This window comes from Xiphias gladius, chromosome 14 (assembly GCF_016859285.1).
Source record: "Xiphias gladius isolate SHS-SW01 ecotype Sanya breed wild chromosome 14, ASM1685928v1, whole genome shotgun sequence".
Lineage (NCBI taxonomy): Eukaryota > Metazoa > Chordata > Actinopteri > Istiophoriformes > Xiphiidae > Xiphias > Xiphias gladius.
This window is the reverse complement of record NC_053413.1, coordinates 4,160,006-4,180,771: the sequence shown is the minus strand read 5'-3', so window position 1 is coordinate 4,180,771 and position 20,766 is coordinate 4,160,006. Positions and strand designations below refer to the sequence as shown.

The following is a 20,766-nucleotide window of genomic DNA, read 5'->3' as shown; positions in this document are numbered from 1 at the left end:
GTGGCTGAGATAAACCCACTGTACAATACCCGCCCAGCGCAACACTGCAGACAAAGTTAGCAACTAACTGGTGAACATAGTGGAGCATTTGGCTGCTAAAGAGTCAGATACTTTTCTCAGGAGTTAGTGGAGCTAGCCAACTAGAGCTAAGTAAAACATAGCCAAAAGAAGAGTGAATATTGACTTACATTCATCAGGTGGCCAGAAATATGACTCCAACTGAATGCTAATGTTGCTGTGTTCTATGTAAATAGGCATCTGTTTGGTAACATGTTGCAATAACATTTCAATAACAACTTTATAAAGTGATACATCAGTGGGGTGTTTATAGTTTATTCTGCTGCCCCCAAGTAGCTAAAAAATCAATCAAAGTAACCTTAAAAACATGTCGTTGACAAGTTTTAACACCTTTATTGGGCCATTTAATCAATTTCAGTGTTAGCAGGAAAGAAAGTAGCAAATGTAAACAGCAGAAGTAAAAAAGCCTTTGTCAAGAAAAAAATGTTTACTACAGATTTTTCTCTTTTTCATAATGTACTAGTATAAAAATGTGATGCAGTAATAATGGAATGGGTGTAACTTTCCTTCTTTGCCTTTCTCTTCTTTGTTCCATTTAAAAAGACCGTGACTGATAGTATTAGTACGAGTCTGTCAGGCTGTATTGCTGCTGTTGGTAGACGGGCTGACTACTGTCTCCACTTCAGTGATCTCAGTCACAAGTTCTCTGATGATAGCCACGCTGTCAATTGGCAGCTCAGCAGAACCTTCTGGTTGCGATTCTTCTGGCCGAGGGCTTTGAAGAATCTCCTCTTCCTCTTCCACTTGTTCTTCCTTTTCTTCTTTTTCAGCATGATCTGCATTCTCAGCTTCCTCCACATCTTCTTTTCTTTTCTCCTGCTTACTACCTTTCTCTTCATCATCTACCCTTCCTTCAGTCTTCTCTTCTGCTTCTGCCTCTTTCTGTTTCTCCTCTTTGACCCTCTCCACCTCCCAGCTGTCCTTAATTTCTCCCGTCAAGTAGACAGCTCTGTCAGTAGTCCGCTGTGCCATCGTCTGCATTACTGTGGAGTTGCAAACAATCACCTCGTTTAGTGACCCAAGACTGATTGTCATCGGACTATCTGTACAAGATGGGTGTGGCGGTGAAGGGCAGGGGGGCTGGACAGCACAAGCATCCTCTGATATTTGATCTGAGGTCGCAGAATTTTCAGGTGTTGCAGATTGATCGCTTTGAGCACATTCAGCTGGGACATCTGTGGACTGCGGCGAGGACAGAGTGGACATTGAAGGCTCAGGAGAGTCTAGGATGGGATTTGTGGGCTCTGGGACAGTAGGTTGGTCAGGTGCTCCAACGTCATGTGTAACAGCTGCATCAGAATCAGGTGTGGCTGAGTTGGAAGAATCAGCCGTAGTTGAGACCGTCGTCGATGGTGTGTCAGTTCCAAGTTGAACGTCTGCACGGATTTCCTCGAGGCAAGAAGCCTCCTCGGTTGCAGATTGATCAAATTGTTGTGTCACTACAATCGCAGGAGATAGAAGCACTGTTCTGTGGTCAGGACTTTGAGTGGTACCGGTATCAGATTTGGCTTCAGCATTAAGTACTGGGTCACTCTGAGGGTGGGCTATGACTACCTGACCTTCTTCCTCCACCACAGGAGCAGATTCTTCACTGGGCACAGCTGAGGAAGAATCTTGAGTGTGAATGGCTGGGCTGCCCGGTGCAGAGTGAGGAGGCGTCTGTCCCAGCAGACTGTACTGACTAATGGCCAGATCTGAAATGTCCAGTAAGACATTGTTGCTCTTCTTACTGGCAGCATCCTGGACCACTGAGGAGCAGGAAAGCAGAGTTGAAGCAGAGTTGAGAAATTAGGATTTGAAATTGAGTTTCCATTTATTATTTAGAAGATGTTCCTATTCAGAGTTAGAACAAATGGACCAACTGGACAGGGCCATAGCTACTGTTGAGGACACCAAGGTCATGGGCTCAGTGCGGTTTCAAGTAATTTAAGGGTTTTTTAAAGAAATACACATTGTACCTGATTGTGTCAAAATTCTTAAATATGATTGTTTTACACCACAAACATAGATTGAAATAGTATTATATTGTTGGCAATGTGGGGAGGGTTTTGAAACTTGAATGAAATTAAGTAAATTCATCCATCAATACATCCATATAGAAAATGTGGACAAACTGGGGGACTTTGGATCCTTGACTTTAGCATTTCTGAAATCCTGGCTACACACCTTCTACAGGAGATAAACAAAAAAGGGACAGAGGTAGTTTATATTTTTTCTGTCAGTGTCATGTATAGATAGTTTTTATTTCTACCAAACATAAATACAGTGAAGTTACACTGTCCTAACACCTTTATAATGCCTGTGTAATAATAAAGATATAATGTCATTGCACCAATACATCCCGTATAGTGGCTTAATTTGGTGTGTCTGTGAGAGATGGGTATACCATACACAACATTTAACAAGTACAACCTTCAGAATTCAACAGGAAACGTTGTTTGGGAGGAAAAACTCGTTAGATGACTGTGGCCCTTGTTCATTTATCGTCATTAATGACCAGCCAGTTCTCTTAATGGCCTCGGAGCCAAGCTGACACAGTGCTGAGTCCTAAGCAACATACTTTAACATTCAAAAGGGCTTGAAGGAGACCCCAACACAATATAAAGACTGCAAAGATGTCTATGGTGCAGTGACTTTGTGGTGCATTATAAATGTTTGACTGCAGATCAAAATGATTACATTAAGATTAAAGTGAATTTAAGTGTGTGTGTGTGTGTGTGTGTGTGTGTGTGTGTGTGTGTGTGTGTGTGTGTGTGTGTTTACCTGTTTCTATCTCCTTACTGAGGATATTTCTCAGTACATCATCATAGACATTATGAACCAGGATAAAACTGCTGTAGTCAGAGAAAATGTACTCCTCAAACTGCTGCAGCTCCTGGACACAGACAACACATTCAATACTTTGTAGAATCACGGCACTGAGATGAGACAGTAAGACACAGTGAGACAGACTGCAGCGTTGAATTTAACTTACAGTTTTCCACTTGCTGTCCATCCTCCTGGTGAGAGCAGGCAGAGTGATCTCCAGTAGAGCTTCCTGATAGAGCCTCCTCTGGACAACTCTGCTGTCGTAGTCCAGCTGCTGCTCACACACACACACACACACACACACACACAGTCTTCACACTCCGAGTCCAAATGTCATCATCACTTTTGAACATTTGTATTTGTTTATTACGACACAAAACATTATTTTCAACCAATAATATGGGATAGTACAAATGAGTAGTGTGTTTTGCAAAAGTCTGCACAGTCTGGTTTTTGGGCTAGAGATGTAGTCATGGGAGCAGTTCTTTGATTTACATGTTTCTCTGAACACTGTTACAATCTTGCCTGCTTCTCTATCTGAAATGTGATCTACCCCCACTTGAAAATGTCTTCTGCAAACAAAAGGAATTATTATTCTAGCACGACAGGAATATGTTACATTGCACTGCGATGCACATACACACATTTCTGTGATATATTAAAAACTTTTATTTTATTTGAATGTCCATTCATTCAAATTTCTAAAATACACAAAACCTTTTGACAATGCCATTGATTCTAAACAATTATCCATATGCAGTAAATGTGTAGCTCACAAATTTAAAAATGCATTTTCTGGGAAATTCCTCCATAAATGTTGAACTCATACGTGGTTTTTTTTAATGCCAAAAAAAAATGCCATTTTCTTGGCAACATTTGACATTCTGAGATGTAATTCTTTACCTTCATTACTCTTTCTTTAGCTCTCTCCATCTTGACTGGAATTTGAGAAGGCTGCAGTCTGGCCGATGATTGGAGGAACAGCTCTAAGGTGTACACAGCGCTGTCAAACAGCTGGGAAATACACACAACAAACACCATGTCTCTCTGTGACACAAACTGAAGGCTTTCACTGTTTCGTCTAGGCTCGTTGAATGTTGCACTTTGTTAGGAAGCGCCGATGCCCATGACCGGACCTCCAGCACTAGTTCATACCTGCTCCATCTCCAGATGTGCAGAGTGAACCAGTCTCTGAGCGCTGCTCAATCCAAACCGAAGTTTCAAGTCCTCAAGAATCTCCGTCAGGTTCTTCACCTGCCCGTAGCACTGATCCAGACTGATGGAGCGAAGAGTGAACAAGGCCTGGAGTGAACACGCATACACACACACACACAGATAAAACAAGAACCATGAGCTAAAAGCAAACAAGTAAGCTCAGACGCTGCACTTTTACAGAAATTTAAACTAATTTTGCAAAAAAAAAAATCCCCTCGAGTCAGAGTCTCAGAAGAATCAAAGACACAAAGGTCTCTCTCACCTTCTCTGTCTCCTCTGTCCCTCCATTTGTGTGTGTGAAGACTGAGTCCATCTGTGTACGCAGCGTTTGTTGCATCCCCTGAATCCCTGCACTTAAATTTTCTGTAAGCACTTCAAGGATGGAGGACATGTAGGGTGCTACAGACTCGCTGTACACTTTCTCTGCTTCTTCACATATACACGCTGGAACACACACACACAGACACACAGACACACACACATATGTTCACTTTAAGTGAGTGTTTTTGAGTGAGTGAATGACCCTAATCAGGAAACTCAGACTGTAGCCACAGGTTTAACAGTGCTGTGTGTTTGCACTCCAAAAACAGTCAAAGTTGACTCATTTTCTATATATGTTCAAACTTCAGGGGATGAAGCTCAGTGTGCTGTACCTCTGACTTTCTGCTCCAGGAAGCAATGAGAGGACATTATCTGGTCCAGGTTGGATCTGATGAGAGCCTGATTGGCTAATGCCGTCTGACGACACTCCTCCCTTAGAGCCTCCAAACTTGCCACTATCAGCTCCAGCACCAACCCGTAGGTTGCCTGCACAGTCTAAACATATAATAACAGCATACCATCTAAACAATGAGTCTCAAATGCTGTACTAAATGTGTCACAGTTGTGTTAAATAAACTTTCAATTGTGTAAAACACTGTTGTATGCAGAATTATGGATTAAGCCTGAACAGAAAAAATGTGTTGTTCGACTTATTTCGAAAAGTGAGGCAGCAACCTGGAAAATGAAAGTTCTAAGATTCAAATCAGAACTGGGAGGAAATAAAGTCTAAAGCTGTGTCCAAAATCATTACCTATTCGCATACCTAGTGCACTAAATTTACCCTCTGCCGTTTTATTTGAGTGTCCAAATTCTGAGTGTGAAATACTGTACAGTATACACACTATACAGTGGAATTAAAAATATTTTAGCAATTAGCAAATACTTTTTGCTAAACATCCCAAAATGCAACTCTTCACGTTTGAGACACACAGACGTTACAGCTATGTAATAGTGATGACACAACATGACGATGATTCCCAGGTGTCTGAATCCCAATTTACCGCTCACTTTAGAGTAAACTATTGAGTGTTTATTATTCAGGAAATAGTTAGAATGAGAATTTTGAGAATGAAGTCTAAATTCTTCAACTGAATTTTTGGCTGTTTGGGGGCAACTTAACATGCTGAAAGCACAACACATATACTCCACCTTACAAAGTTTTTGTGGTAAAAATGTCCGCCTGGCCACCTTATGTAAGTCCAGTATTCACTCTTCTTTTATATCAGTTCGGTCTCTACTAAGTCCTGAAAAGATATTTTTCCCTTTAGCTGCTAAATGCTCCACTGTCTTCACCAGCTAGTCGCTGACTTTGTCTGCTGTTGAACAGGTAGCGTACACTGGCTTTACCAGAGCTTTTTCACTGAAAACAGTTGCCTGCTGCTGCTGGAAAATACAAGTGGTGAGTCTGAACCCAAACAGTAAAGCTTGTGGGATATGAAACCAAAACAATGAGCTACAAGACACTAAAAAGCTCTGTAGAGCTGAGAGGAACTGCAGACTAGGATGTTAACTTTCGGTGGGTTAACGCCTGAGTGACCCTTCTCACATTACACATAGTAATTTGATCCATTGTTATTGTAGAAATATTTATCCAGAATTCTTTAATCTCATAATTTCTTTTCTCAGAATTTACAGTTGAATTTCTGAATCCTTTGATTATCTGTCCCCAATATTCTGAGATTACTCAATTTACTTACTCAAGATTACTCGATGATTTGACAACAAACAAATTTATTTTACTTCATTATTTAGATGATTTCTAGTCAGCACAGAAGCTTATTATCCAGAGTGTCTCTTTTACTCTGGATATTCCAAGAGACCTCATTAAGTGTGTGTGTTAAGTGTGTGTCCATCCACCTGTTTTTACGCACATTTGCAGTTTGCATATTGAAGTAACTGAATGGAAATACCAGAAATGTGTGTGTGTGGGGGGGGGGGCTCAAAATGTTTCAAAGAGTGGTGGAAAAGTCAGTGTATCCATAACAATAAAATGTGACAAAGTGAGACGGAAAAACAAACTTAGCAAGTCAGTCATGACTTACATGAAGCATGTAACTTAAAGCTGCACTTAAGCTTTTGCTCCACTGGAGAGACAAAAACTGGCGGCACACGAAAACATCACATCTATGTGGAGCAATGAGGCAACTGTAACTTTCCCCAAATGACACATGAAACAAATAGAAAAATGCCATATTTCCATCATGTTTTCCATTGTTTGAGCTTTGACTGGAGCTCCTTTAATTTTTTGTCATCTTATGCATTGGTTTAATGACACCCAACTACAGGACTAGCTCCACCAACTGTTTATCTCAATTTGTCCTAATAATCACATAACAGTAGAGGAGGGAAACATTTTCTTTTGACAATTTTCTTGAAATTCAGTTAAATTTGCGTTAAATTTGGATGGAAACTTGTAAACAGGTTTTGTTTCCTTTCTACCTGAGAAATAATTGTTGGAATCTCAAAAACTGGGCAAATATTTTAAAACCAAAACTTTCTCTGTGGCTAGATGCCACTAGATTTAAGGGATAGAATGCTTGTTTTTATCTGAAAAACTGTTTCTTTAAACTGAATAAATACATGAAGCCTTCATATACTGTATGCTGCCTTCAAGGGACTGTCTGATAGTAAATAGCTGAGCACATATGAAAGACCTAACAACAGGGAAGAAGACTCACAACATACAGTTTGCTCATTTACATCCCTCTCAACCTTTTTGGGTGTATTAGTTTAACTCACTGCCAGCCACTGTCGTATCCTTTCAGCCTTCTTTCCCTTCACTCTGGACTGAAGCTGACTCTGTAACCATGGCAACACTTCCGCCATCACCTGGGAGGCCAGCACCTATACATGCAAAAACACAGTTGATTGAGCAAGCCGAGAAAGCACCAGAGACAGAAATAAGGCTGAAGTGTGTATGTGTGTGTGTGTGTGTGTGTGTTTGTTTGCTGACTTGCTCCTCGGTGCCCAGCAGCATTTCCCACGATTCATAGCATCCTTTGTCCTGTCGGTAGAGTCGGAGGGCTCGGATGTACGCCAGGTTCTCATAGGATGACTCACACCAGGGGTCTGCAGGAAGTGTGGACTTACAGTAGTTATGATTCCGGTAGGAGTTCATGGTGGAAATCATGTTCAATCCTTTGCTCTAAATGTCTGCTGTTCCTTCTATTGAACTGGGACATCAATACATATCCTCATTATTAGAACACATGTGACAAGATTTAGTCCCAGAGACCTGTTTGGAAATATTTTGTTAAGCGGTACTAATATTGACAAACCATGGTAAAAGTGAACCATCAATTCTGTCATAGATTAAAGCCATCAGCCATCTGTTTTGTATTTGGGCGTTATGAAAATTCTTATTAAATCAAACTACTACTCATTTTGTTGATGACCCCTGGATATTCCAAGGACCTCTTGGGTGAGGTTCCCATTGGTTAAAGAGATTCTTCATTATTTGGGAAACCTATCAGAATTCACAGGGGGGTGGATAAACTGTAGTAACAGGAACAATTTAATCAAACATTACTTTTACAATGGTTCTTCTATTGTATTTTATTTTCCTGTTCCTCTTTCTTCAAGCATTCATTGCATCAGGCAGTTTTGTGGCTTTAAAGGAGAAGGCTGGTGATTACATTTTTCTATGTATGAAAAAATCCAATGAAAAGACTCAAACAAACACTGAATGTCTCCTACTAACAAATACTGTGTATATAAGCCTGAAATATCTTATTCCATTGTGCCACAGAGCGCCATTGCGGTCCAAAAACTACTCCATATACAGCAGTGAGCCACACTGTGACACTGGGTGACATGTTCCTTCATAACCGCGAACACACACACACTGTAGTTTATTTTGATATCCCACATAAACCAGTCTTTACATTTATACATTCTAGTCTTGCTGTGGTGGTGTTGGCTTTCACATTATGTTCTGTTTTTTTTCTTTGCTGTGGCCCATTAATATGTCTTTGGTGGTCCAGTTCCCCATAAGGCTTCTCGGCCTTTCTTACTAAACTGATGGAGGAAATTTGAGGAACAGAAAGATCCTCCAGTGCGGGGCACACTTCCTTTTATCATCAGTGCCATCAGTATTAATCACATTAATGCAGCAGGAAACTGACTGACATGAATTCTTTTCCCACTGATGTCATGTGATGACATGTGATGTGAGCGTTTTAAGTGTGGGAACACTAGTGTTAGGCTGATGTGTTTTCTACTTTATGAGGTAGAAAACTGTAAATTAGCTGACAGTAAACAAAGATTAATAATAATATTATAGTAATATAATTCCCTTTACGATTTCAATTTGAAGTTTCAGGTTTAAAGGTGCAACGCATCTTAATTTTTAAATAGCAAATTAAATACCAAATACCAATCAAACTAACTATGTCTGTCTGCTGTTTTGTGCTGAGCAGGTCTGAAAACAGCTAACTGCCACTGCTGTAAAGTTGATGAGAGTGGTGAGATTGAATCAAAACAGTAAGAATGTTGGCTGTAAAACAAAACATTGAGCTGAAACACACTAAATTGCTCATTAGAGCTGAGGGGAACCACTGAGCTGGTAATAATTCCCTGTGGTTTCGTCACTATAAGTGACATTCAAATAAAACATTTTCATTTGACCCAGTGTATATATAAAAATATCGACTGGGGCAGCTTTAAGAAACTTCAGAAACCCTTACTTCCTTTGGTTGGATAACAAATTAAACAGAAAGGCACACTAGTTTCCTGTAAAGGAAAGTTATTTTTTGGACATCAGAGGGAGCCATCATCAGTTGATTAGATTAAAGAATTCAAATTTCAAGGAAGTAATAAAAATAAAGTGAGAATGTTATATGAAAAAAAGAGTAACATATTACTTTGGGATTAATAAACTCAAACCTCAACATTTTTTTTTTGTACTTTGCCTTCTCTAAAGTAAAATAGTCACTGCTGACCAGCTGTGTGTTGCTTCCTGTTACAATTGTGGTTATGCAGATATAACATGCCGTGTTTTTGCAAAGTTGTGACTTAAAGTAAAGGAGTTATTTTTTGTTTTGTTTCCTAGCTAACCACACAGGAAGTCAACAGCATTAATATTTGTATCTGTTGCTAGGGCAACTGCTACCACAAGTGACAAATTAGAATAGATCCAGCCAACAACAGCTCTCTGCTACAGTAGGTTTAAATATTTTACACCCTCATCTGATATTACAGAAATGTCAAAAGCTTGTTTGAATCATTAAAAGCCTCAGACCATCTCAGTAGTGGGATGGTTGGTATGAGCAAAAAAATATCATTATGGCAAAAAATAAAAATACTGCATGGGACCATAACAAGATGTACTTCAAGGAAAGTAGTGTTGTCCATCATTAGTTAATTTAAAATAAAAAACTTTAGTAGCATTTATAATACTCCTTTTTTCCAGTGATTTTTTAGTTATTTTGTTGTTTTTAATTAACTGTAACTGAAATGTGAAGTAATACTTTAACATTTTGCGAATTAAGCTTATCTATCAGATCTCGATGTGCTGCTATCTCCATTTTAATCCTTAGAGTTAGATGTCGTAACTGTCGTTAACTGTGTCGTCTTTTGTCCAAGATGACTATGTGTGGTGTGTAAGATAAACAACCCCCCCCCCTTTAACCACAGGAGTTGGGAAGCACAAGCCTATGTTCTGTGTGTGTTCATCACCATCGGAGGTAGTGTACATAAACAGATACACCCTGATGCACCAGCTTTGTCCTGGGGGATTTAAATCACTGTAATATGGACCGTACATTATCTGGTTTCTGACAGTATGTCAAAACCCAACAAGGAAGGAGAATATCCTGGTTAAATGTCGTGTAAATGTCAAACGGCTTTTGAATCCAGAATTAGAATCTTGTCTGAAACTCTGACCATAATGTTGTGCATTTAATTCCAATTTGCAAAACTTAAGAGAAGTAAGCCAAAAGAAAGAGATGACAGGATATGGTCCCCTGAGAGAAAGGAAGGGCTTAAAAAATGCTTTGATTGGACCGATTGGGATTTTTCATAATGGTTCCCTAGATGAAACCACCACAGTGACTAGTGACTATTTTAAAGATATTCAAAAATAGTATCAACACTTGGAAAATCACATTTAACAATAAAACAGTTGTAAAAGCACTTAAATAGGGAGGCCAAAGAGGCACATAGATATTCCCATTACTGTTGATGAAGTCAGGTGCATCTTCAGCTCAAGGAAGCCCTATTTTTGGCTGCTTCCAGTGACAGTTCACAATGTAGAAATTAAACAAGTCTCTTCGCACAAATACCTGGGTGTTACAATAGATACCATCCTATAATGGTTTGTCATACAGAATTTATTAATAAGAAGATACAGCAACGCATTTACTGTCTTAGATCGGGCTTAGATGGTAGGCTTAGATCTATTGGAGCCAGATCTTCTCATCTCACTCTTGGAAAGAATGCAAATAATTGTGTTTCTGAAAATGTACTATGCAAATGCAAATGAAAATGAAAACTATTCCTTTAAGGCAGCAGCACTGCTCTTGTTGATAAGGGTTGTTTTTTTCCAGATGTGCGTAAGTTCTCATTTTCGCCTCTGTCTTGCACTGTGGGACAGTACTGTCAAGCACTACACCAAAAGTTGAGCAACTTTAGCATGTTACCATTGAAAAGTCACTTTATTTTGTCTTTTTTTTTTTTTGTCTGATTAGACTCCATACTTCAAATACTGAGACACAATTAGTGTAAAACTAAGCCACAGAGAAAATTTGTGTGTGAGTGTTTTACCAAGGCTGCGGTGTCTAATGCAGGTTGTGAGGGCAGACAAGAATTGATCTCGTTCCGCTTCCTCTTGGAACAGGAAGCAGTTGTGGCCTGTGTAAGGAAGGTGCAGATACACAGCAAACACATCTGGAGATGACACCACTGAAGAAGAATCCTCCTTCACTCCTAAACACACGTAATAAAGACACACACAGATGGCAGTGTTACAGATTTGGGCTTGACTGTATTTTCTCTGAACAACCAAGTAGTTTATGTTCAATAATGAAAGCAGGTTTATGTTAACCATAGACAGCAGCTCTTGACTCTTAGACGTGCTTTTAATAATATAATAACTTCCCAACAAGCCCTAAAAAATGTCAAGATGGGCTATTTGTCTTCCAAAACAACCAATATCAGATACTTTAGATACTTTAGAGGAACATGTTGGATTTGAGCCAGGGTCGCGGAACTCTGGTTTCGAATTGAGGTTGGGTTATTTCTGTCATTCTCTTTCTGACTGTTCCAATCATCTGCACCAGTAGAAAAACATGACAAGAGACGGAGTTTGACCAGTGTGTTGCATTAGACTGGGAAACTAACTCAGTAATGGATGAAATAAAGCAAAAATAAAGTTTCAGATTTTGGGTCAGGTTCGGGTGTCAAATTTGAAAGTACCAGTCAGATTCAGTCGGTCAAGGTCTTAGGGATGAAGGTACAGGTTCCAGGTTAAGTCCTGTGCGCAAGTCTCCAGGGCACATACAGCATTCAAATAAAGAACAATGTTAACCACAGCAGTTTTTATCATTATTGACTTAATTCAGGTTGCCTTCAGTAATCAGATAGAACTTATACAACTGGAACAAGCTGCTTTTGAAGTAAATAAAACCTGAAGTTGTACTTGGAAACTTTATATGTTTCCAGCTGCAAATGACCCTTCGAAAAATGCCAGTTTCGCTAATAACGAGTCCTTTGATCTAATAACAATAAACTGCACATGCCAGTCAGGCACATGTTGAACAAACTGGTCTGTCTGTGAAACCTGAAACCAAACCGATGAGACAACTGACAGATCTAGTTTTACTGAGTCCAAGTTTGTGTAAACTGGGCGGTTTGGAGACAGTTTGTGTGTCTATTTTTACATTACCCGTGTCTGTGTTCGAGAAATTGAATCTCAGTCAGTGCAGATTGTCCACACTTGATCATTTAGGTTGTTAAAATGGCTGGATGTGTCACACTGTTGTTAAATACTGTAAGTATATAAGACTAAGTGTATACTACCATTGAGTAAATCAGCACAAATGTGTTCCAGGTGAGCTCTGGACTCCTTCTCTGTGGTCAGCACACTGCCCCCCGCTGGCTGGAGGACCAACTTAGGGGCACATCCACGATTAAAAGTCTACAGGTGGAAACACAGAAAAGTGTGACAGAGGGTGAGGGAGATGAAGCGTTTGGATGTGTCAAAGCTCTAAAACCTGCGGGCCCTGATGGAATTCCATCTGGGGCCTTTAAGGCCTGCACACGTCAGCCCTGCTCTGCTCTTACAGATATTTTTCATCAGTCACTGACACAGTGTTTTAAAAGACCTACAATTGTACCCATACCCAAGAAAACACCAGTAACATGTCTCAGTTACTGAAGTCCAATTGCCCTGTAAACAGTAATACTGAAATGCTTTGAGACATTGGTCAAAATCCACATATGTGATAATGTACTTGCTTCCCTAGGTCCATTAGAGTTAATTTATCAGCCAAATAGGTCAGTTGAGGATACAGTCTCCCATGTCATGCACACTGCTCCTGAAAATCTTGAGGGGAGACACATTTATGTCAGATTACGATTTTTGCTCTGCCTTTATTACTATTCTTCCAACAAAACAAACTCAGAGATCTGGGCCTAGGTCATTCCATCTGTGCTCGGGTGTACTATTTTCTTTCCAAACAGTGAGGGTGGAAGGAACCCTCTCTTCCACTCTTAATCCTGAATACAGGTACACTACGGGAAGGCTTCCTTAGACTCCATAGCTTGATCACGCATTACTGCGTCTCCAAACATCATAACAACCAAATTGTGAAATTTGCAGATTGCACAATAGTGACTGGTCTCATCCAAAAATGAAGATGCCTATAGGATGGAGGTATGTGGTGTAGGGAAAATAACCCGTAACTCAATGTAGATAAAACCAAAGCTGCTGACACAGTATTGAATCAGACTTGTGGCTATGGCTCCAAAGTGTTTTCCACACAAAAGGTACTACTGAAGGCCTTATAGTCCCCTTTTTATGCCAGTGAGTTTGTGTCTATGTGCATGTATGACTCTGTAAGTGTGTACATACATATAATATAAAGGGGTGCATATGTATGCATATAAAATCATGTGTATTCAATGTTATTCTTTCTGTGCAATGCAGGGAGGCAGCCAGATCACATTTTTCACTGCACTGGAATGCACTGCTTGTAATTCATATGACAACAATGTCTAGCAATAGGATAAATACCAGTTAGATTATGAACATTGTGTTTTGTGTGTAAAAGTGTGTATACGCAAAGTGTTACCTCCAGGTTTTCATGTATCTCCACTTTGTAGTCTCTTCTCAGTACAGTGTACCTCTCTCTGCATTTCTTGCCCTGCTCATCCCAGCAGGAGAACTTAACAGTGCCTTGGTACAGCACCTCCTCCGCAGCATACTGAGGCTGTACACACACACACACACACACACACACACACACAAATGAATATGTAGTCAGAGTAAACCGGTGCTGACTGATAGTTGGATTGGCAGGTTCAGCTACCCTGTGTGTGAGCAACAGGCCCCTCCCCTCTTTCTTAGGCTCCACCTCCTGGTGTAAGTGTCCGCAGTAGGCTGAAGAGTACTGCTGACGGTAAAACACACTGAAGCTCTGGAACGTACTGTCCGCAAGTCCTGCATACACACAAACAACCCACAAACACATGCACCTTTACAAAAAAAATCATGTCATACTGTATGTATCTCCGTTTTAATTCCTCCCAACTCAAAACTGAACAGAATTAATCACCTCACAGAAAAAAAAACACTGGTACATAGTAACTGTCAGTGGTAGATTTAGCTTTAATTAAGAAAATGTGAATATTAAAACTGTACAAATCAATATTTCATGCTAACAATTTTAACAATAAAATAACTGTGTAATGTAAAAGCTTTACTGATGAACCCACACAGAATTATCACCTAACTTTGCAGTATCCCTCAGCTGTTCCCTCAGATTATTTTAGCCTCCCTTAGCTCATGTGTGAATTTTAAGGCCCATAACTTTAAAGGTTCGGTTCACGCTCACTGCTCTCATCAACCAATCAAGCAGACAGAGTTAGCCAATAGCTAGTGAACATAGTGAAACGTTTGGCACTTAAAGAGCACGATATTTTTCTGAGGGTTTGGTTGGAGACCAAAACAAATCTAAAAGGAGAGTGAATATGAGCTTACATTCTTTGGGTGGTGAGAAACTCAACTACAAATGAATGCTATTCCTGCTATATGTTTGCTGGAACTAAATGGCAATTGGACTGCACTAACATAGCGCTTTTCTAGTCTTATCGGCCACTTTACACTATATGCCACATTCAACAATTGACACACTCACACATCCTGATGGCACAGCATCTGGGGCAATGTGGGGTTCGGTATCTTGCCCGAGAACAGTTCGAAATGCGGGGTCAAGCAACCACACATCTGCATGCTAACACATTTTCCATAACAACTGTATAAGAGTATGTCTATGTTATGTTTTCAGCTTCTACATATTCCCCCCAAGTGACTAAGAAAGTCAATGCAGCTTTTAAGTTACTTTAGCAAAATGGATCTGCTCAGGTTTCAGTGCAGTGTAGCAGTGAAGGTAATGTACTACCCATGGAACTACCCTTGGTAAAAATTGGGGCTCTTCACTCCATGAAGACTTGTTCATTCAGCGCTACTAAGTGGATGGTTTAATTCAGCTTCATCCACTCAGGCAATATACTGCACATGGAAGCTTTAAGGTAGTTCTAGTATAATGGATTGAGACAGGCCACAGTCCCCCTGCTGTTCTGCTCTGAGTTCAGTAATGAGTATAGAGGACAGGGGGTAAGAGACAGAGGGTAAGGCTGAGGGGTTAGCAATTACCTCACACATACACTCACCCCAGTAACAAGCTATGAGGTCCCCAGGTGGACGTTTTGCATTATGTGTGTGTGTGTGTGTGTGTGTGTGTGTGTGTGTGTGTGTGTGTGTGTGTGTGTGTGTGTGTGTGTGTGTGTGTGTGAATGAACATGATTTTATTTTGTGAACAAAAGTGTTCTATCATTATGAATCCACCTGCCGACGTGTCCATTAGTCTAATGATGGAGCATAACCTAGGCAGCAGAACAGTCAGCAGATCTGAGCCAATTCTCGGTAGGCCCTACAGTGGTATCAATCCACCATATAAGACTTATTTCAGACTTTTAGAACTTATTCTTCAGTGATAAGCGACCGCGTTTCTGTCACATGATAGATGGAGGAAACAATGAGCGCGTACCGGCAGTGAGTAACATTTTAGAATCTACTTTTTTGGAAACCAAAACATGGTCAACCTGGCATTTGTGGGTCATCGAAATAAATGTTACCTGTACAACGTGGTCCAACAGAGTTACAATATGTTGCTATATCAACTAACTTACAGTACTCAAGTTTAGCTAGCTAAAATTGGCTAGCTAACGTCGGTCACCTCAGGCCTCTGTCTTTTTTAACCCATTCATGTCCATAGCAGAAACATCTTTGCTCACAAGAAGGGACTAACCTACTGATTTTAAGAGAATGGTTCAAAATGCCATAAAAGCTGTGCTTTATTTGTAAATCCGGAGGTCCCGGAACACTGAGAGGGTGAGGGGTCAGGGGAGAGAAAGGTCACGACACGCATCAAAAAATCAACAGCGCTTGGAGCGCACTCGACAACCCTAGGTGTTAGCTGTTAAAACTAAACTAAACTAAACTAAACTAAACCGTCATCACAAACAAAGCATAATTTATTAATAAATAATAAAGCCTGCTCTGTTCTCTTTTCCCATAATTGCAATGAGGAACAATGAAGCAACAGGAAAGAAAGAGAGGAGAGAAGCAGTTCCCCATATCTTTTTTATGCTATTTTTTTCATCTTCAAGATAAAATGTTAAACTTCACTTGGGGTCTTTTCTTCCTTCTGACCATCTGATCTCATTATCAGCTCTTTCACTTATCTGAATTAAAAAAAAAAAAAAACTACAAATGTAAAGTTATAAAATAACCTACTCTGCTTATGCTTCTGCTTCTAGACCTCAGTTTTGCCCTGGCTACGGCCCTGAGCGTACTGTAGAACTAACTCTCCGATCACAGAACAAAATGCACAAGAATCGATTGACAAGTGAAATGGAAATATAAATACATAACTACACACACAGCCACAGTTTGTGGGTTGTGATGTCCCTTAATGTGTCTGAATTTGTCAAATGAAAATTTGTTGAATGAAACTCTTTATGAGTTTTGTCAGTTGGTAGCAAGAGATGGATTACTGTACCCTCCTAACTAGAGGCTCTTGATGTGTTTGGATCAGTCATAATCTGCTGTCTATCATCTGTTTACAGTGTATAGCCATTATCACGTATTCTTTGGGTCACTCTGTAGCCCGGCTTTCATCTTACACACACACAAACACACATGCGTGCACACAGAGCGATTACAACAACCCATAATAATAGTTGGAAATGGATGTAATTACATTCTAGTTTGAGGTGGAGATTAGTGACCGGATGTGTCTGTGCTGATAGCATGTATAGGAATGCACACATGAGCAAAGCGACTCACATAGCATATCGTTTTTGTTTCATTTATTATTTTTGTTTCAAAGTCAAAGCTCATTTGAGATTAAAATTAGAATTTCTGAATTTCTGAAGCAAAAAATCCAACACATTTTTATTACACTTTATATTATCATTTCCGTTTTCATGGTAACATCCCAGTTAAAAAACAAAAAAACCCAAAAAAGGTCATCCTGTTGGCCTGGTGATTAATGCCAGTACCATATATCTGCATGTACCCAGTTTGGTTTGTTGCATGCCCCCCCATGTTTCCTGTTTACCTCTTTGCTGAAAGCTATCTGGTAGAGGCCAGCACAAATAGTTATGTTCTGCCCCCATCGTGCATGTAGAAACACTTTTCAAGAGAATGTACTTGAATATAACACCTCTACTACCTACAGCCTCCTAAATGACCGTAGACTTAAACTCTTCTCTGATAGTGCCAACATTTTTGTATTGGATTGCATTAGATGGTACCGGGGTTTTCTGGTCACTCAGTGTCAATGTTAGAAATTGTTCATATATGGGCAGTATATACAAGTAAGGACTTTATCAAGATCTAGAGCAAATACACTGTGGAGGGTAAATTAACCTAAACGGCAAATATCAATGTTTCAGCACCAACACAAATTCGCAGTCCAAATGCCATGAAGTGATCAAGCAAAAATTTGTTACATGAGATGGTGAGTAAAGGAAAGTAGATTGCCAGGCTCAAAGGGAAACAGCTATTTTATCTACTACTACACAACTAATGTCTACAATAATACTGCAACCCCTCTCTCTTTCTTCCTCTCTATGTATCCACCTTACTCTCTGTGGAAAACTCATATTCAAATAGGGCTGAGATATAATGTCCTCATGAACAGTTCTAAACAAGCAGTATGCAAAACTGCAGATAAAACTGAAGAATGCTGAAAAACAAAGAAAAAGAAGTCTACTCTTAATTTTACCTTTAATGTGGCTGATTTTGGCCTCATCCAACAAGCCAGAAGAAGATGCTCCCATAATGCCTCTATTTCCTTTCCTCTCAAATGTCTCTAGAAAAGCTTAAGTCAGTTATTTGAATTTATGTACACAGGAAACCTATATGCAATACATGACAACTAAATGAGTTGCTCTCATGTGTCAAGAGGGTTTTGCTCAGCTCATTTCCTCTGTTCTCTGCAAGTCAGCGTGTGGTGAGCTGGGCGGGACTGTTAAAGCCTACAGCAGATGAAACTTGTTTTAGCAGTAGTCTCACCAACTGTAACATCACACACAAGTGGCACAGCCTCACTGGTGGGGCCACCTGCTGGTAGACACTGAGACGGAAAGTTTTTAGCCTGATCCTCCACCTCACTAACAGCGCAAAATATAGGTTTTCAAACCATGACGCATTTTAGAAAAACTAATTTTGTAAACAATTATTCTCTCATCTTTCATTAGCCTTTTTTTAATGTTCTTGTCAAACTTTAATAATGAAACCTGCTTTTTCAGGATCTCCATACTGAATATACAGAGTTGACCATTTTTGGTCTTCTCGAGCTGTAACTATAATCTGCCTCAGTTGACAGAGTTGACAGTGGAACGTCTACACACACACACACACACAATGTATTTGGGCCGACAGCAACAGTTTATTTCTGAAATATTTTTAGTGTATTTCAATGCGTGTCCTGCATATTTGTCATGCCATAGCAGGTAAAGAAAAGTGATATTAAGTCAGTTCCAGGTGCCTTGTTTGCCTCACTGACATGGCTTACTGTGACACTCAAGGGAAATGAGCCATTGTTAATGTTATTAAAGACCCCTGTGCCTTTCCTATGAAAATGGCTACTGTGGCTGTTGTTGTGTTCGTTTTCACCCCATTGCTTAAAATGCTCTAACTTCACAACACCAACTCGCTAATTTGATCCTTCTATTCTGGAAAGAGTAAATAAGCATTTATTTTGGAATTCAAATAGATGTGCACTACTGCAGCTGAGTGACAGTTCTCGTCTCTCCCATGTTTTTGTTGAGAACCTGTTGTGTGCATTGCGTTTAGTCATAGTGCGAGTCGTTTTTTTCCACCTGAGGTGGGCGTGTTCTGTTGTCTTCAAGCGGGCCAGGTTTTGGAACCGGAGCTGACATCTCATCTCATGAGTTCTGTTCCCCCTCTTCGATCCACTTAGCCGTTGAGCATATAAAAGCTTGTTTGGCTTTGCTGGTATATAGCTGATTTAGTTTCAGTTACCGTGTTTGTAATTGCACTCTTTGGATCTCATACATAATTTCTGGCATCATAGAAATTACGAAATTAATTCAGCGATCAAACAATTTCCTTATTTTTTTCTTATCTTTCTTAATATTTTCACCTGTTTCCCTTAATTATTTCCTTAACTCAAATTTTAAAATATCTCCCAATAGCCTTTTCATTTTCTGCCATTTTCAGGTACTCAGTTTTCTTATTTTTAGTAATTAAATTTAGAGATTCATTAACATTCATTAAGAGAGACTTATTGTGTTTCCAGTAAGCAGGAGTCATTTTAGTTACTCTATTTGGTGAATTATTCAAAATCTATAGAATGGCTTTATGGTCTGTAATAGATGTTGGAATCATTTCAACTTTACACTGTGAGTAGGAAAAAGATTCAGAGATTAACCAGAAATTTTTGGCTGCAGTGAGCCAGACTTGATTTTTCAGCTAAATTCTTTAGAGTTGGGATTGCTGACTCTCCATATATCAGTTACGCCTCTCTAATTCATAAAATAAATCATAAGACAGTTTTCTTTTTATGTAATTCAATTCAATTCAGTTTTATTTATATAGCACCAAATCATAACAGAGTTTATCTCAGGGAACTTTTCATATAGAGCAGGTCTAGACTGTACTCTATATAGTTATAGTTACAGAGACTCAACATTCCCCCATGACCAAGCACTTGGCGACAGTGGGAAGGAAAAACTCCCTTTTAAGAGCTAAAATCCTTGAACAGAACCCGGCTCATGGTGGGTGGCCATCTGCCCCAACTGATTGGGTTGAGAGAGAAAGAGAGAAGGGGAGAAAGTGAGAGAGAGATGGGAGGGGGAGAGAAAGAGAGAGAGAGAGCAGGAGGATAGAGAACATAGGACAATGTAGGTTCCACATAAATATAATAATAATAATAATAATAATAATAATAATAATAAGACTAAATATAATAACTGACCCAGTGGGTGTTGAGCAGGATCATGGAGGCAGTAGGTGGTTTGCAGTCACAGATCCAGACTCTGCAGCACCAGGGGCAGAAATATCTGCAGAAAGCGACAGGAAGAGGGAGAAAAGAGACGAGAAAGCACAAAACTACGGGACAGAGAAGAAGTCAGGTTAGTAATGAGCATTAATGGGATAAGAATACATATGGATGGAGAGCAGAGGAGGAGAGATGAGCTTGGTGAATCATGGGAAGTCTCCTGGCAGTCTAAGCCTATAGCAGCATAACTAGGAGGTGGTTCAAGACAACCCTGAGCCAGTCCTAACTGTAAGCTTTATCGGAAAGGAAGGTTTTAAGCCTACTCTTAAATGTGGAGAGGGTGTCTGCCTCCTGGACCAAAACTGGAAGATGGTTCTCCAGTAGTGGAGCCTGATAACTGAAGGATCTGCCTCCCATTCTACTTTTGGAGACTCTAGGAACCACAAGCAAGCCTGCATTCTGGGAGCGCAGTGTTCTAGGAGGGTAACAGGGTACTATAAGGTCTTTAAGATATGACGATGCCTGAGCATCAAGGACTTCCTCTCAGTACTCGCGCTGCAGAATTCTGGATCAACTGAAGATTATTTAGAGA

At 39.9% G+C, this 20,766-nt stretch overlaps 1 protein-coding gene across 2 annotated transcripts; it reads right to left on the bottom strand.

Annotated features, from left to right (window-relative positions):
* Window positions 1-388: 388 nt before the first annotated feature.
* LOC120799508 (protein Niban 1-like) lies at window positions 389-18,108 on the bottom strand. 2 transcript variants are annotated; one of them, XM_040144756.1, is made up of 14 exons: window positions 17,934-18,108; window positions 13,950-14,080; window positions 13,713-13,850; window positions 12,439-12,556; window positions 11,185-11,346; window positions 7,376-7,491; window positions 7,162-7,266; window positions 4,755-4,917; window positions 4,364-4,545; window positions 4,042-4,188; window positions 3,790-3,900; window positions 3,053-3,160; window positions 2,842-2,953; window positions 389-1,826 (listed from the first exon to the last, which is right to left on the bottom strand). In XM_040144756.1, the coding sequence occupies exons 1-14, from the start codon at window positions 17,986-17,988 to the stop codon at window positions 652-654; spliced, it is 2,823 nt and encodes a 940-aa protein (XP_040000690.1). In that variant the 5' UTR covers window positions 17,989-18,108; the 3' UTR covers window positions 389-651. The 2 variants fall into 2 exon arrangements, with proteins under 2 accessions (XP_040000690.1, XP_040000691.1); XM_040144757.1 differs by lacking the exon at window positions 13,950-14,080 and having other exon boundaries at window positions 17,934-18,074.
* Window positions 18,109-20,766: the final 2,658 nt, after the last annotated feature.

Excerpts from the sequence above, each read along its gene's own strand:
- LOC120799508 (XM_040144756.1), bottom strand. The coding sequence starts at position 17,988 with ATGGGAGCATCTTCTTCTGGCTTGTTGGATGAGGCCAAAATCAGCCAC. Across the intron at positions 14,081-17,933 it reads CAAAATCAGCCACATTAAAG|GACTTGCGGACAGTACGTTC; the intron begins GTAAAATTAAGA and ends GTGTGTATGCAG. Across the intron at positions 4,918-7,161 it reads GGATACGACAGTGGCTGGCA|ACTGTGCAGGCAACCTACGG; the intron begins GTGAGTTAAACT and ends TTATATGTTTAG.